The sequence below is a fragment of the Chiloscyllium punctatum genome, chromosome 48 (assembly GCF_047496795.1).
Source record: "Chiloscyllium punctatum isolate Juve2018m chromosome 48, sChiPun1.3, whole genome shotgun sequence".
Lineage (NCBI taxonomy): Eukaryota > Metazoa > Chordata > Chondrichthyes > Orectolobiformes > Hemiscylliidae > Chiloscyllium > Chiloscyllium punctatum.
The window spans coordinates 54,396,921-54,409,928 of record NC_092786.1 but is presented as its reverse complement, the minus strand read 5'-3'; the positions used below and the strand labels follow the sequence as shown (position 1 = coordinate 54,409,928).

At 42.5% G+C, this 13,008-nt stretch overlaps 1 protein-coding gene across 3 annotated transcripts in view; it reads left to right on the top strand.

Annotated features, from left to right (window-relative positions):
* The window catches only part of map2k5 (mitogen-activated protein kinase kinase 5), a 385,015-nt gene extending 372,546 nt beyond the window's left edge, over positions 1-12,469 (top strand). For 2 of the 3 annotated variants that reach the window (XM_072565277.1, XM_072565276.1), the window contains one exon: positions 11,507-12,469. In XM_072565277.1, the coding sequence (XP_072421378.1) occupies positions 11,507-11,611 (105 nt within the window). In that variant the 3' untranslated portion in view covers positions 11,612-12,469. Of the gene's footprint in view, positions 1-48; positions 138-11,506 lie in introns of those variants that run through there. The other variant, XM_072565278.1, reaches the window with a different exon arrangement.
* The last annotated feature ends 539 nt before the right edge of the window (positions 12,470-13,008 follow it).

Sequence of the window (13,008 nt, the reverse complement as noted above, 5' to 3'; positions counted from 1 at the left end):
AATGCCACATTTCTACTCCTTTTCACAATAAGTCTATGTTCTTTATAGGTCATCTCATAATCCAATAGTTAACTAAGGAAAGAGCAAAATATGACAGATGCTGGGATGTGAACTAGAAACAGAAAATACTAAAACTATTCAGCAGTTTGTCAGGTAATATCTGGGAAGAGAAACAAAGTTTGTATTTCAGGTCGATGAACTTTTATTGTGACCTTAAATTATCTTCTTTCTTACAGAAGTGCCATAGGGTACCTGACCTGCTAAGTCCCTCAGATTCACAGTAGTTCACAGAAGGAGGCCATTTGGTGCATCCTGTCTGCACTAGTCAACAAAGACCTGACAACGTTAATCCATTTTTCCAGCCTTTGGCCTATACCCCTGGAGGGTATGGCAATGCAAGTGAATATCTAAATGGTACTAAAATGTTACGAGGGTTTCTGACTTCAGACAGTATGTTCCAAACTCCCAACACCCTGTGAGTAAAAAAGAAAATATTCTGAACTCTCCTCTTAGTCTTCTACCTCCTACCTTAAATCTGTGCCCACTGTTTATTGCCCTCCGTACTAATGTAGAAAGTGCCTTCATATCCACCCTGTCTATGGCATTCATAATCATATACACGCTATCCAGTCCCCCTTAACCTTAGCTGTTCTATGGCAAACAATCCCAACTCATCCAATATCTTCTCATGACTCGAACAGTATTCTAGTAAATCTCTGCACTCTGCAATGCAGTCACGTCCTTCCTATAATGTGATGACTGTGACTACAGATGATATTACAGTTGGGCCTAACCAGTGTTTTACATAATTTGAGCATGACTTCCTTGCTCTTGTATTCTATGCCTTAGCTAAGAAAGGCACCATGCACACACACCACACACACACAACATTAGCCACAAACAGCTAAGATCCAGCACTGAGCTGTGCAGAGCTCCATTGAAAACAGTTTTCAGTTGTAAAAGCATCCCTTTGCTGACACCCTCTGTTTCCTGCCTGTCAGTCAGTTTTGGGACCAATGTCCCTCTTTACCATGGGCTCTTACATTCTTCACAAGTTGAGGGTAGTAGAGGTGGGAAACCTCATAATCTTTAAAACATATGTAGATAAGCACTTAAAATATCATCACTTTCAAAGCTATGTGCTGACTGCTGGAAAGTGACATTAATGACTCTTGATAGGTTGCCATAGATTTAGTGGGGTGAAGGGCCTCTTCTGTTCTTTATGACTCCATGATTCAGTTTGTCATGAGGGACCTTCTTGACAGCCTTGTTAAAGTGCATGTTAACACATCAAATGCATTACCGTCATCAATACACCTGGTTACATCCTGAAAAATGTTGATCAAATTTGTCAAAAACAACTTTGTTTTAACACATGCATGCTAACTGTCCATGCTGAATCCCTGATATATTCTTTCCTTTCAAATGATTTCTAATAATTTCACCAACGGTAAGATTGATGATTGCCCAGTAATTTCTTGATCTATCCCTTCACTTTATTAACAGCAGTGTTTGCTGACACCTGCACCTGCAGGCAGTTACGCATGCATGCTAATTCAGACACTGAATTCGGACGCGTGGTACAAGACACTGTGTCATTGCGTAGAATGTACATGTTAATTCATACAAAAGTATTGCAGTGCACATGTGCATTAAAGTGTTTGTTTTTGAAATGGGGTTCAGCAATGGAAAGTCAAGACATAGGGAAAAAAGGGAGAATTGGGGAAGGAAATGGGAAGCAGTAGGGTGGGAATCTGGAGGGGTAGTGGGGAGTGACTCCAACCCCTCTCCTGGCTTACCCCCTTCTCCCAGAACCTAATATCTCCCTATCCCCCTCCCAGATCTTGATCCCATTCCAATTCCCATCTCCAGGATCTCGATACTGTCTCTCATTCCCTCTTCACCTGACACCATTTAAATGTGGGATTTAAAGCAACATGTGCACAAGCACTGATGTGAGCAAATGCAGCCTTTGTTAACAGTGAGATGATGTAAGCAGTCCTTCAGTCCGCTGGCACCTCATCTCTGGCCAGATAGGATTACAAGGCCCAAGATATCTCCTACCTCAGCAGCCTGGGATGTATCTCATCCAGCCCTGCAAATTTATTCTCTTGATAGGCTGCCTAACCCTCGAGCAACGATCTTCCCACTCCACCCCCATTAATTTCTTCTAATGTTTCATAGTCCTCCACTTTGTTGTTTCCACTTGCTTGACATTTTCCATTGCGAAGATTGACACATTCATCATCTTCCAGGTTGACATACACATTTCCTTTTATTCTACTCGCCATTGCGTTCTCATGCACTCTGTTGGCTTTCATCATTTCCATTTAGTTCCCCATTATATAGCTTGCATTCCTGAAGGAACTCTGCCACCTTGAGCCATTGGTATCTGCCAAAAGCTTTTCTTATTTTCTGAATCTTAACCATTGTATCCCTTGACATCCAAAGTTCTGCACTCTTCAAGGGATCATACTTGCCCCATACTGTCACTCTGACAAATGTTATCTGTGAGTTGTTACCCAGAATCCACTTGGACCAATTTATATCTTAACTTAGTAAAGTTAGATTTGCCCTTTCTGAGAATTTTTATTCCTTATCCATTTCCATAACTATCCTAAAACTAACTGATCTCTGGCCACAATGCAAAATGCTCACTTCCTTTTTCCATTCATTCATGCAATATGGGCTTCACTGACGAGAAAAGTATTTATTACTCCTCTCTAGTTGCCCTTGAGAAGGTGGTGGTGAACTGCTGCCGCACATTTGCTGTAGATGGATACATAATTAGGGAGAGTGTTCCAGGATTTTGACCCAGTGCCACTGAGGGAACACCATCAAACCAGCAGATAAAGGGGGTGCAGTAGTGGTTTGGCGCACTGACCTCTACACCGCTGAAACCAGACACCAACTCGAAGACACCTCCTCCTACCGCCCCCCTCGACCATGACCCCACCCCCATCACCAAACCATCATCTCCCAGACCATACAGAACTTCATCACCTCAGGAGATCTCCCTCCCACAGCTTCCAACCTCATAATCCGGGAACCCAACACCGTCCGATTCTACTTCCTTCCCACTATCCACAAGCCTGACCACCATGGCCAACCCATTGTCTCAGCCTGTTCCTGCCTCACCGAACTCATCTCCACCTACCTCGATACTGTCCTATGCCCCCTAGTCCAGGAGCTCCCCACATACATTCGAGACACCACCCACGCCCTCCACCTCCTCTAAGACTTCCGCTTCCCCAGCCCCCAACGCTTCACCTTCACCATGGATATCCAATCCCTCTACACCTCCACCCACTATGACCAGAGCCTCCAAGCCCTCCGTTTCTTCCTCTCTCGACATCCGCAACAGTACCCTTCCACTGACAATCTCATTCGTTTGGCTAAACTGGTCCTCACCCTTAACAATTTCTCCTCCGAATCCTCCCACTTCCTTGAGACCAAAGGGGTAGTTATGGGCACCCGTATGGGCCCCAGCTATGCCTGTCTCTTTGTCGGCTACGTAGAACAGTCCATCTTCCGTAGTTACATCGGCACCACTCCCCACCTCTTCCTCCGCTAGATTGATGACTGCATTGGCACCACCTCGTACTCCCGTGAGGAGGTTGAGCAGTTCATCAACTTCACCAGCGCATTCCATCCCAACCTTAAATTCACCTGGACCATCTCTGATACCTCCCTCCCCTTCCTGAACCTCTCCATCTCTATTAATGACGACCGACTTGACACTGACATTTTTTACAAACTCACCGACTCACACAGCTACCTGGATTACATCTCATCCCACCCTACCTCCTGCAAAAATGCCATCCTGTATTCCCAATTCCACCACCTCCTCCGTATCTGCTCCCAGGAGGACCAGTTCCACCACAGAACACACCAGATGGCCTCCTTCTTTCGAGATCGCAATTTCTCTTCCCATCTAGTTGAAGATGCCCTCCAACGTATCTCATCCACATCCCACACCTCTGCCCTCAAACCCCACCCCTCCAACCGTAACAAGGACAGAACCTCCTGGTCCCCACTTTCCACCCTACCAACCTTCGCATTAACCGCATCATCTGCCGACATTTCTGCCACCTCCAAACAGACCCCACCATCAGGGATATATATCCCTCTCCACACCTTTCTGCATTCCACAAAGACCATTCCTTCTGTGACTACCTGGTCAGGTCCACATCTCCCAACAACCCATCCTCACATCCTGGCACCCTCCCCTGCCACCGCAGGAATTGCAAAACCTGTGCCCACACCTCCTCCGTCACCTCCATCCAAGGCCCCAAAGGAGCCTTCCACATCCATCAACGTTTCACCTGCACATCCACCAATGTCATTTATTGTATTTGTTGCTCCCAATGCAGTCACCTCTACATTGGGGAGACTGGACACCTTCTCGCAGAGCGCTTAAGGGAACATCTCCAGGACACCTGCACCAATCAACCCCACCACCCCGTGCCCAACATTTCAACTCCCCCTCCTATTCTGCCGAGGACACCGCCGCTCCCTCACCACCCGATGCCTGGAGGAAGAACGCCTCATCTTCCGCCTCGGAACACTTCAACCCCAGGGCATCTATGTGGACTTCACCAGTTTCCTCATTTCCCCTTCCCCCTGCCTTACCTTAGTTCCAACCTTCCAGTTCAGCACTGACCTCATGACCTGTCCTACCTGCCAATCTCCCCACCTATCCGCTTCACCCTCCTCTCTGACCTATCAACCTCCATCCCCACCCTCATTCACTTATTGTACTCTTTGCTACTGCCCCCCCTTCCCCCATTTATCTCTCCACCCTGGATGATTACTGGTTTGATAGTTGAGATGGCTGGATCAATCTCAGGTCTGTAGTTGATACCGAGTTGTTCAGAGGTTGTCCATGTGGTGGATTAATGAACTAGCACCTCCCCTAGCGCTTCAAGTGTTGACATTTTCCACAAAGGTATACAATGATGATCATTTGCCCTTCTGCCATGTGAAATCAGTATAGTTTGTTCACTACTTTTAATTAAAGAGATATAGCAAATTATTTTAATTGCTCTCACCCTATACCTTTATGGGAAGAAGCAGATTAACAAATTGCAGTCCAGAATCAGCATTGTGAGCTAATCTTTGCAATCTTATTTATTGGAATATCTTCGTGGACATGTTGCCCATGAATTACTTTCCTTATCAAAAAATAAAGAAAACAACATTATTTTTTAGTACATCTTAGGTCAGACACAACATCCACAACATGCATTGCTATTCCTGATGAAGGGCTTTTGCCCGAAACGTCGATTTTCCTGCTTCTCGAATGCTGCCTGACCTGCTGTGCTTTTCCAGCACCGCTCTGATCTAAACTCTGGTTTCCAGCATCTGCAGTCCTCACTTTTGCACACTGAGGGAACAGCAGTACAATGAGTGGATTGGAAGGGAACTTGCAAGTTGTGGTGTTTCGAAGTGTCTGCAGCCTTTGTCCTTCTCAATAGATGCTGCTGATCGTGGGTTTCGAAGATGCTATCTAAAGAAATACTGATACACCTTTCACCTACCGGGCTTATTTCAAAATATTACGTTGAGAATTACCCCCTCCCTTGTTGGGTTTTCTATATACTGACTAAAAATATTTTCCTGGATGCAATTTAAGAATTTTTCTACCTTGCATTAAAGTTATGCCCGTTAATATTTAGGTAGCTGAAATTGCATTCTGTTTCTGCCTTATTCTTACAGTTCTCTGAAACTTGATTACATATTTTATTCTCTATCTTTCCCTAACTGTTTGGGGGCTTATAGAACATACAGCCAACTGCATGTTTGTCCTTTGGTGATTTTAACTTTTATCCATGTGGTCTCATTTGACAATCTGTCTAAGATATCATCCCTCCACACATCTACAGTTGATTTCTTGGTCAATACTATAACCCTTTCGTCTTCTATCCCCTCTTCTATCTCAACTAAATACACTATCTCCAGCAATGTCAGCTGCCAATCATGCCCATCTTTTACCCAAGTCTCAGTTATCACTGTGATATAATACTCCCACAGGTCTATCTGTGCCATCAGCTCATCCAGAACATAGGACATAGGAGCAGAAATTAGGCCATTCAATCCATCAAGTCTGCTCCACCATTCACTCATGGCTGATCCCCTTGATCCTCAAGAACCTATCTATCCCAGTCTTAAATATACTTAATGACCTGGCCCCCACAGCCTTCTGTGGCAATGAGTTCCATAGATTCATCACTCTCTGGCTGAAGAAGTTTCGACTTATCTTCATTCTCAAAGTTCTTCCCTTCACTCTAAGGCTATGCCCTCGGGTCCTAGTCACTACCACCAATGGAAATATCTTCCCAACATCCACTCTGTCCAGGCCATTCATTATTCTGTACGTTTCAATTAGTTCCCCACTCATCCTGTCATCCTTCTAAACTCTATTAAATAGAGTATAAACCCAGAGACCTCAAACGTTCCTTGTATGTTAAGCTTTTCATTCCTGGGGCCATTCTCATGAACCTCCTCTGAACACGCTCCAGGGCCAGTACATCCTCCTGTGATACAGGGCCTAAAAGTGTGCACAATACTCCAAATGTGGCCTGACCCGAGCCTTATAGAGCCTCAGTGGAACATCCCTTATGTTCTCTCAAAATAAATGCCATCATTGCATCCGCCTTCCTAACTACTGACTCAACCTGCAAGTTTACCTTGAGGGAATTCTGGACTAGAACTCCCAAGTTTCTTTGCATTTCAGATTTCTGAATTTTCTCCCCATTTAAAAAGTAATCCATGCCTCTATTCTTCCTACCAAAGTGCATGACCTGACACTTTCCCATGTTGTACTCCATCTGCCACTTGTTTGTCCTGTCTAAATCCTTCTCCAGTCTCCCCGCCTCCTCAATGCTACCTATCCCTCTACCCATCTTTGTATTGTCTGCAAACCTAGCCAGAATACCCTCGAATTCTTCATCTAGATCATTAATGTATAAAGTGAAAGGTTGTCCCAACACTGAGCTTTGTGGAACACCACTTGTCACTGATTGCCGTACTGAGAAGGACCCTTTTATCCCCACTTTCTGCCAGACAGCCAAGCTTCTATCCATGCTCACACCTTGCCTCTGACACCATGGGCCCTTATCTTACTCAGTCGCCTCCCATGCGGCACCTTGTCAAAGGCCTTCTTGAAATCCAGGTAGATAACATCCATTGGCTCTCCTTGGTCTAACCTGCTCATTACTTCCTCAAAGAATTCTAGCAGATTTGTCAGGCATGACCTCCCCTTGATGAAACCATGCTGACTTTGCCCTATTTTACCATACACTTCCAAGTATTCAGAAGTCTCATCCTTCACAATGGATTCCAGGATCTTGCACATCACCAAGGTTAGATTAATCAGTGTGTAATTTTCTGTCTTTTGCCTTACTCCCTTTTTAAACGGGGTTGTCATGATAGCAATTTTCCAGTCCTCTGGGACCCTTCCTGATTCTAACAATTCCTGAAAGATCACCGCTAATGCCTCCACTATCTTGCAGCTATCTCTCTTAGAACTCTGGGGTGTAGTCCATCTGTCAATTTCCTGAGGCTCCTTGCATTAAACTTTGTTCCATGCAGACTTGCTAAATCAGCTTTTTTCTTATCTAATCTAGATCTCCTCTGCCTTCTAGCCTCATTGAGTTTTAACTCCTAATTCCATCTCAGTATCTCTCTCCTGAACTACCATCCCCCTGCCAATATGATTTAAATCTGCCTCAACAGTCTTAGCAGTTCTCCCAGTGTGGATTTTGGTTCAGTTCCTGGAATCCATCAAACTTGTGGAGTTACCACCTCACCTAGAAACAATCCCACTGTCTCAGGCATCTAAAGCCTTTTCCCTTGCATCATGTCTCACACGTTCATCTGCTCTATTCCCTATCCATAGACTCTCTGCTGGACAGCCTCAAGAGTCATCTATAGATTTGACATCTTTGAAGTTCCACTTTTCAATTTCCTATCAAACACCCTGCTTACAGGATTTTACTTCTCTTCCTTCCTATGTCATTGATTCCAACATGGACCACTACCTCTGGCTGTTCATCTTCCCCTTTCAGATTGCCCTCCAGTCATTCCATAACATCCTTGACCGTCACAACCAGGAGGCATCTTATTATCAGATTTACAGCCACATTACCTGTCTATTCTCACTAATGAATCATCTACCATACTTCCTCATTCCCTATGCAGCTGGGCCATCCGTAGTGTGATGGCTTTGGCTGGCCTTCAGAGAGGAACCATTGTTCTTACCATTTTCCAAGGTTGTAAAACCGTTTGCAAGCAAGATGCACTTGGTGAGAGTTCCTCATTACCTGACTGGTGCCCTACTTTTTTTTGCTGGCAGTCATCCATTCCTTCTCAAGATGTTAGTTCCTTAAGTTACAAGGTGACTACAGCCTGCAACATACTATCCACCAACCTCCCTGCCTCACCAATGCATTATGGTGCTCAGAACCTTGAACCTGAACCTTGGTTTGCACCAACCAGAGCCATTTCCTGCACACTTGGTGTTCCAGACTGCCTGGAGCATAATCAGGAGCATGCGGGTGGGACTTATTCAGTTTGGGATTATGTTTAGCATGGACTGGTTGGACCGAAGGGTCTGTTTCCATGCTGTATGACTCTGTGTCAAACCACAGGCTTGAACTCTCCAGATTTACCTCAACAAAACAGAATATAGACCCTTTGCTTTTGTTTTATCCTCACTCCTACGTAATTATAGACTATAAAAACTTGTTTTGTATAATTTTATTTCACGAATGTGGGCATTGCCGGCTAAGCCAATATTTGCTGCCCATCCCTAATTGTCCAGCAGGCTGTTAAGAGTCTATCTCATTTGTATGGGTCTGGAGTCATGTGTAGGCCAAACCAGGTAACGCAGCAGTTTCCTTCCCTAAAGGACTTTAGTGAACCAGATGGATTTTTTACACAATCAGCAATGGTTTTGTGGTCATCATTATGAAACAAGTCCCACTCAGGTCAGTTGCCAGTCTTTCTATCACTCTGTGCAGGTCCTCACCTCACCACCTCCTCTGAAGTCTCAAGTCTTACCAGCATTTTCTGTTATTATCCTAACTGTAATGTCACCTTGCCCTAGTAATGAAGCTATTAGATAGTAGGATACTTCCTGATTCCAGAACAAGCACCAGCATTATCTGAAAGCATGGACTGATCATCTAGCAAAATATGTTTCTACACATATTACCAAATCCTTCAGTATTTCTGGCACATTATGTCATAGTAGTTTAATGTAAACTAACATATGCCAACACCTGGTGTACATTGCTTTGTATGAAACATTTTGAATTCATTGCCAGGGTCATGTCTAACTATGAATGCATGTTGTTAGGGTTTGCAAATGCTGAGCTGGCTAATCCCAGTATGGATGCAAGCTTACTTTACTTTGTTTGAAAGCTAATTTTGGAGAGTAAATTAAAAGACAAAGCATTCAGAGTTGTAGCGCATGGACCAAATGGCTTTTCGTACAATGCTCACAAACTTACTCTTTCTACACACCATGTACAATTCAGTTGTCAGAGATTCTGCCCAACCATTTCAATTTGTGAGCAAAGATTCTGTTCTTTGTTCTTCTGCTCCCAGAAGTTTAGTCAATAAGAACTCCAGAATGTCAGCTTATATTTGGCATTATTTATGTGCTTTTGCCCAGACATCTTCCTCCACTCAGACTTTCTCGATAGAATAGAAAGCCTGGTACAATGGAAGCTTTGAATCCAGATAAGACAGCAACTTTCAATATAAACTACAACTCTGCTGCATATGTATCCGTGTTTAATCCCGAGCAAAAATTATTCATATAAACTTGTTTCCTCTTACTGAGCAGTGCCAACATTCTGAAAACTAGAGCATTTAAAGTTTAGGAAACATGTGTGTTGTTGCCAGTTCTCTGCAAGAGCAACTCAGTTTTGTTCACTTTTCCTATAACCTTGCTCTGTTTTTATCTTTGGGTTCTTAGCAAATTCCTTTGCAAAGCGTTAATGTTGCCTCCACCATGCACTCAGTAAATCCTAACCATTTGCTGAGTCAAAAGAGTTTTCCTCATTTCACTTTGGTTTAATTTGGTTTTTTTGCCGATTATCTTGTGTCAATATTCTTTGGTTCCCGACCCTACCACTAACAGAAATAGTTTATCTTTGTCTGCTGTGTCTAAACCTCCATGAATTTAACACTTCTAACTATGTTCTTCTCAACCTCCTCTTCTCTAAGGTGAACAACCCAGCTCCTCCAATCTATCCACACAGCTGAGGCCCTCATACCAGAAACTATTTTCATAAATCTTTTCTGCACCCTCTTGAATACCTTCACAATCTTCCAAATGTGCTGTGCACTAAAGAACAAGGAATTGTCCTCCCATTGAACCTGAACCAATGTTGTCTCAAAGTTCATACAACTTGCTTACTTTTGTAATCAAAGCACTGAATTCGTTTGCCTCACTAATCACTTTGTCAATATGTCCTACCATTCTGTGATTCAACTTCCCCTTGCTAAATGTCCAAAGAATCATAGTCGTCCTCTTCTCTAGCATATTTCTATGTATAATTGGCTTCAACTCCGTTCACCCTCTCTGAATATCTGAGATTTAGGGCAGTATTACAGAAGCTTGGTGTGCAACTCCAATCAACTTCAGTTTCCTCCTACCACCCTCACATTTGAATCATTATCAAAACTGTTTCCCTTCACCTCAAGCATCTCCACGTTTCCACTCCCATCACCTGTCTATTTTTTAAAATCTCTTTAGTCTTGTAATCTCTGTCTCGCTAACATACAGAAAAACACATACATACTTCATTTGCAGGTGGCTACGTTTCGTTAATCTTAGTGCATGAAAAGGGGTTATTGTATACAAAAACAGAAATTGTGAGGAAAAGGTCAGCAGGTCTGGCAGCATATGTGGAGAGAAAGCAAAATTAACATTTTGGATCTAGTGACCCTTCCTCAGAATCCTGAGGTTTTCCAGCAGTTTCTGTTTTTGTTTCTGATTTTCAGCATCCCTAGTTGTTGTTTTTTTGATTTACAGGTTATTGTATGTTGTTGTAAGACATGCATAAGCGTTTTCTTTTCAATACATGACCATTCAATAGAACAAAGTGCAAAAGTTCAAATTCTTTGCACTGGGAGGTATAAATAAACTTTTCTACCCTTGCTAATGTACTGTAGATCTAGTAATTCTACATTTCTAACTTAATAGGAGCTAGTTCTCTATTATGTCCCTGAATAATATAGAGCTGTTCTGGAACCCTCAATTATATCAAGCAAGGTATCTTGCATAGAGTGCAGCATCACTGCATTAGAGCATTAACTTACAAGGAATGTATGTTCATGTCTTTCTTTTTATGGTCAGTTTTGGTGAGGAATTTCAATGTGGAAAGATCTGAGTTGAAGGCACTAATTACCTGACCTTCACAGTTATTAGCTTAGTCTACAAAGGATTCCTACCTTTTATTTGCTTCACTTTTTTTTAAACCTTGCTTTGCAGGTTCACCCGTTTGTGGTGCAGTACAATGACAAGAATGCAGAGGTGGTTTCCATGTGGGTTTGCAGAATGCTTGAAGAGAGGCGCTCTCAACAGGGTATCCAGTGACCAACCTCACCAGTCTCTACAGACAAAGGATGTTATGAAGATAATAAAATCTCAACAGCAAAAGCAATTTTTTTTTCCCTCCAGTGTTGCCAGATCAATGTAGCTGAGTGTTCCGTGACCACAGCACGTCTTATATTATCTCATCTGAGCAGACATCTGTAACTGTCCTCTGACTTGGCAGGTGGTCTCAATTACAGCCATCATGGTATGATCTATAGACTATCTACAAAAAAGGTTGTATCACAGGGGGGGGCAACACATTACAAGCAGCAGTGTCCAGGTTTTCACATCTAATTCATTGCACAGTTTATGTATGCCTGTTTGTCCTGTGTGAATTCTGACATAATCTGCCCTGTATCTGTAAACTGGTAGCATTGTTACCAGAGAGACTGATCTTGTCATTGGACCAGAAGGAATGATAAACTTGGCAAGCAAGACAAGGATCTGCCATTCTCCACCAATTGAAACAATTAATATTTTGGATGTGTACTTATTTTCCTGAAAATACATTACAGCATTTTGGAATGCAAGTAAATATAAGGCCTTAAGTTTATTATATTCTTTGGTCAGGTTTGTATCAAAATTACAAGCCTTTGATCTGCAGTTATGGTGTTTAATATTTGATTGCGGTTTTGGATAAAATACTCACATTATGTACAGTCTTTTTGTTGATAAATTCAGCTAGAATATTTCCATCTTCTATTGTGCATTGCACTGATCGCTGTGGTAATCTGTGCAGGCACACAAATGCCTTACGTCATAATAATGTACCTTTATCATGTTCCTTTGTTCAGTAATGTGCAGTTTCTGCTGATTTTCTAAAACTTTCATTAAATAAAGAAGTTACCAAATGCCTAATATTGGTTTCAAAAGTGGAATTCACAACAATAACTTATTAATTCCCCAAAGTGGCTACAATACATAGCTATCTATAAAAATGTATATATCATCCAGCAATGATGTTTCATCCAGATGCATATCAAAACAAGAAAGGTATTCTGTATGTTTACTTATGCAGGTGTTCACCTTAATGTTCCTGTTTACTTAACATGCACTGATTTTGTAGCAGCAAAGTAGGGGAATATTGCACAAAAAAAAACATTTAAACACCAACACTATATGTGTGGATCATGCTAAGAATTAACTTGCATGTATGCAGTGCTTTTGATGGTCTCCAAATATAAACGCCTATGAAATAGAATTGCAGGATAGAAGAATAATATTTACAAAACAAAAACAAGTCATTCAGACCAACAAGTCCATGGCAGTATTATGTGAGCCTCTTATCATTCTCCGTGCATTTCTGTTGGCGTGTTCTTCTTTTCTCCCTCATATATTTATCTAGTTTTCCCCATTACATGTATCTGTGCTCATTGCTTCACCAATCCACTATGGTA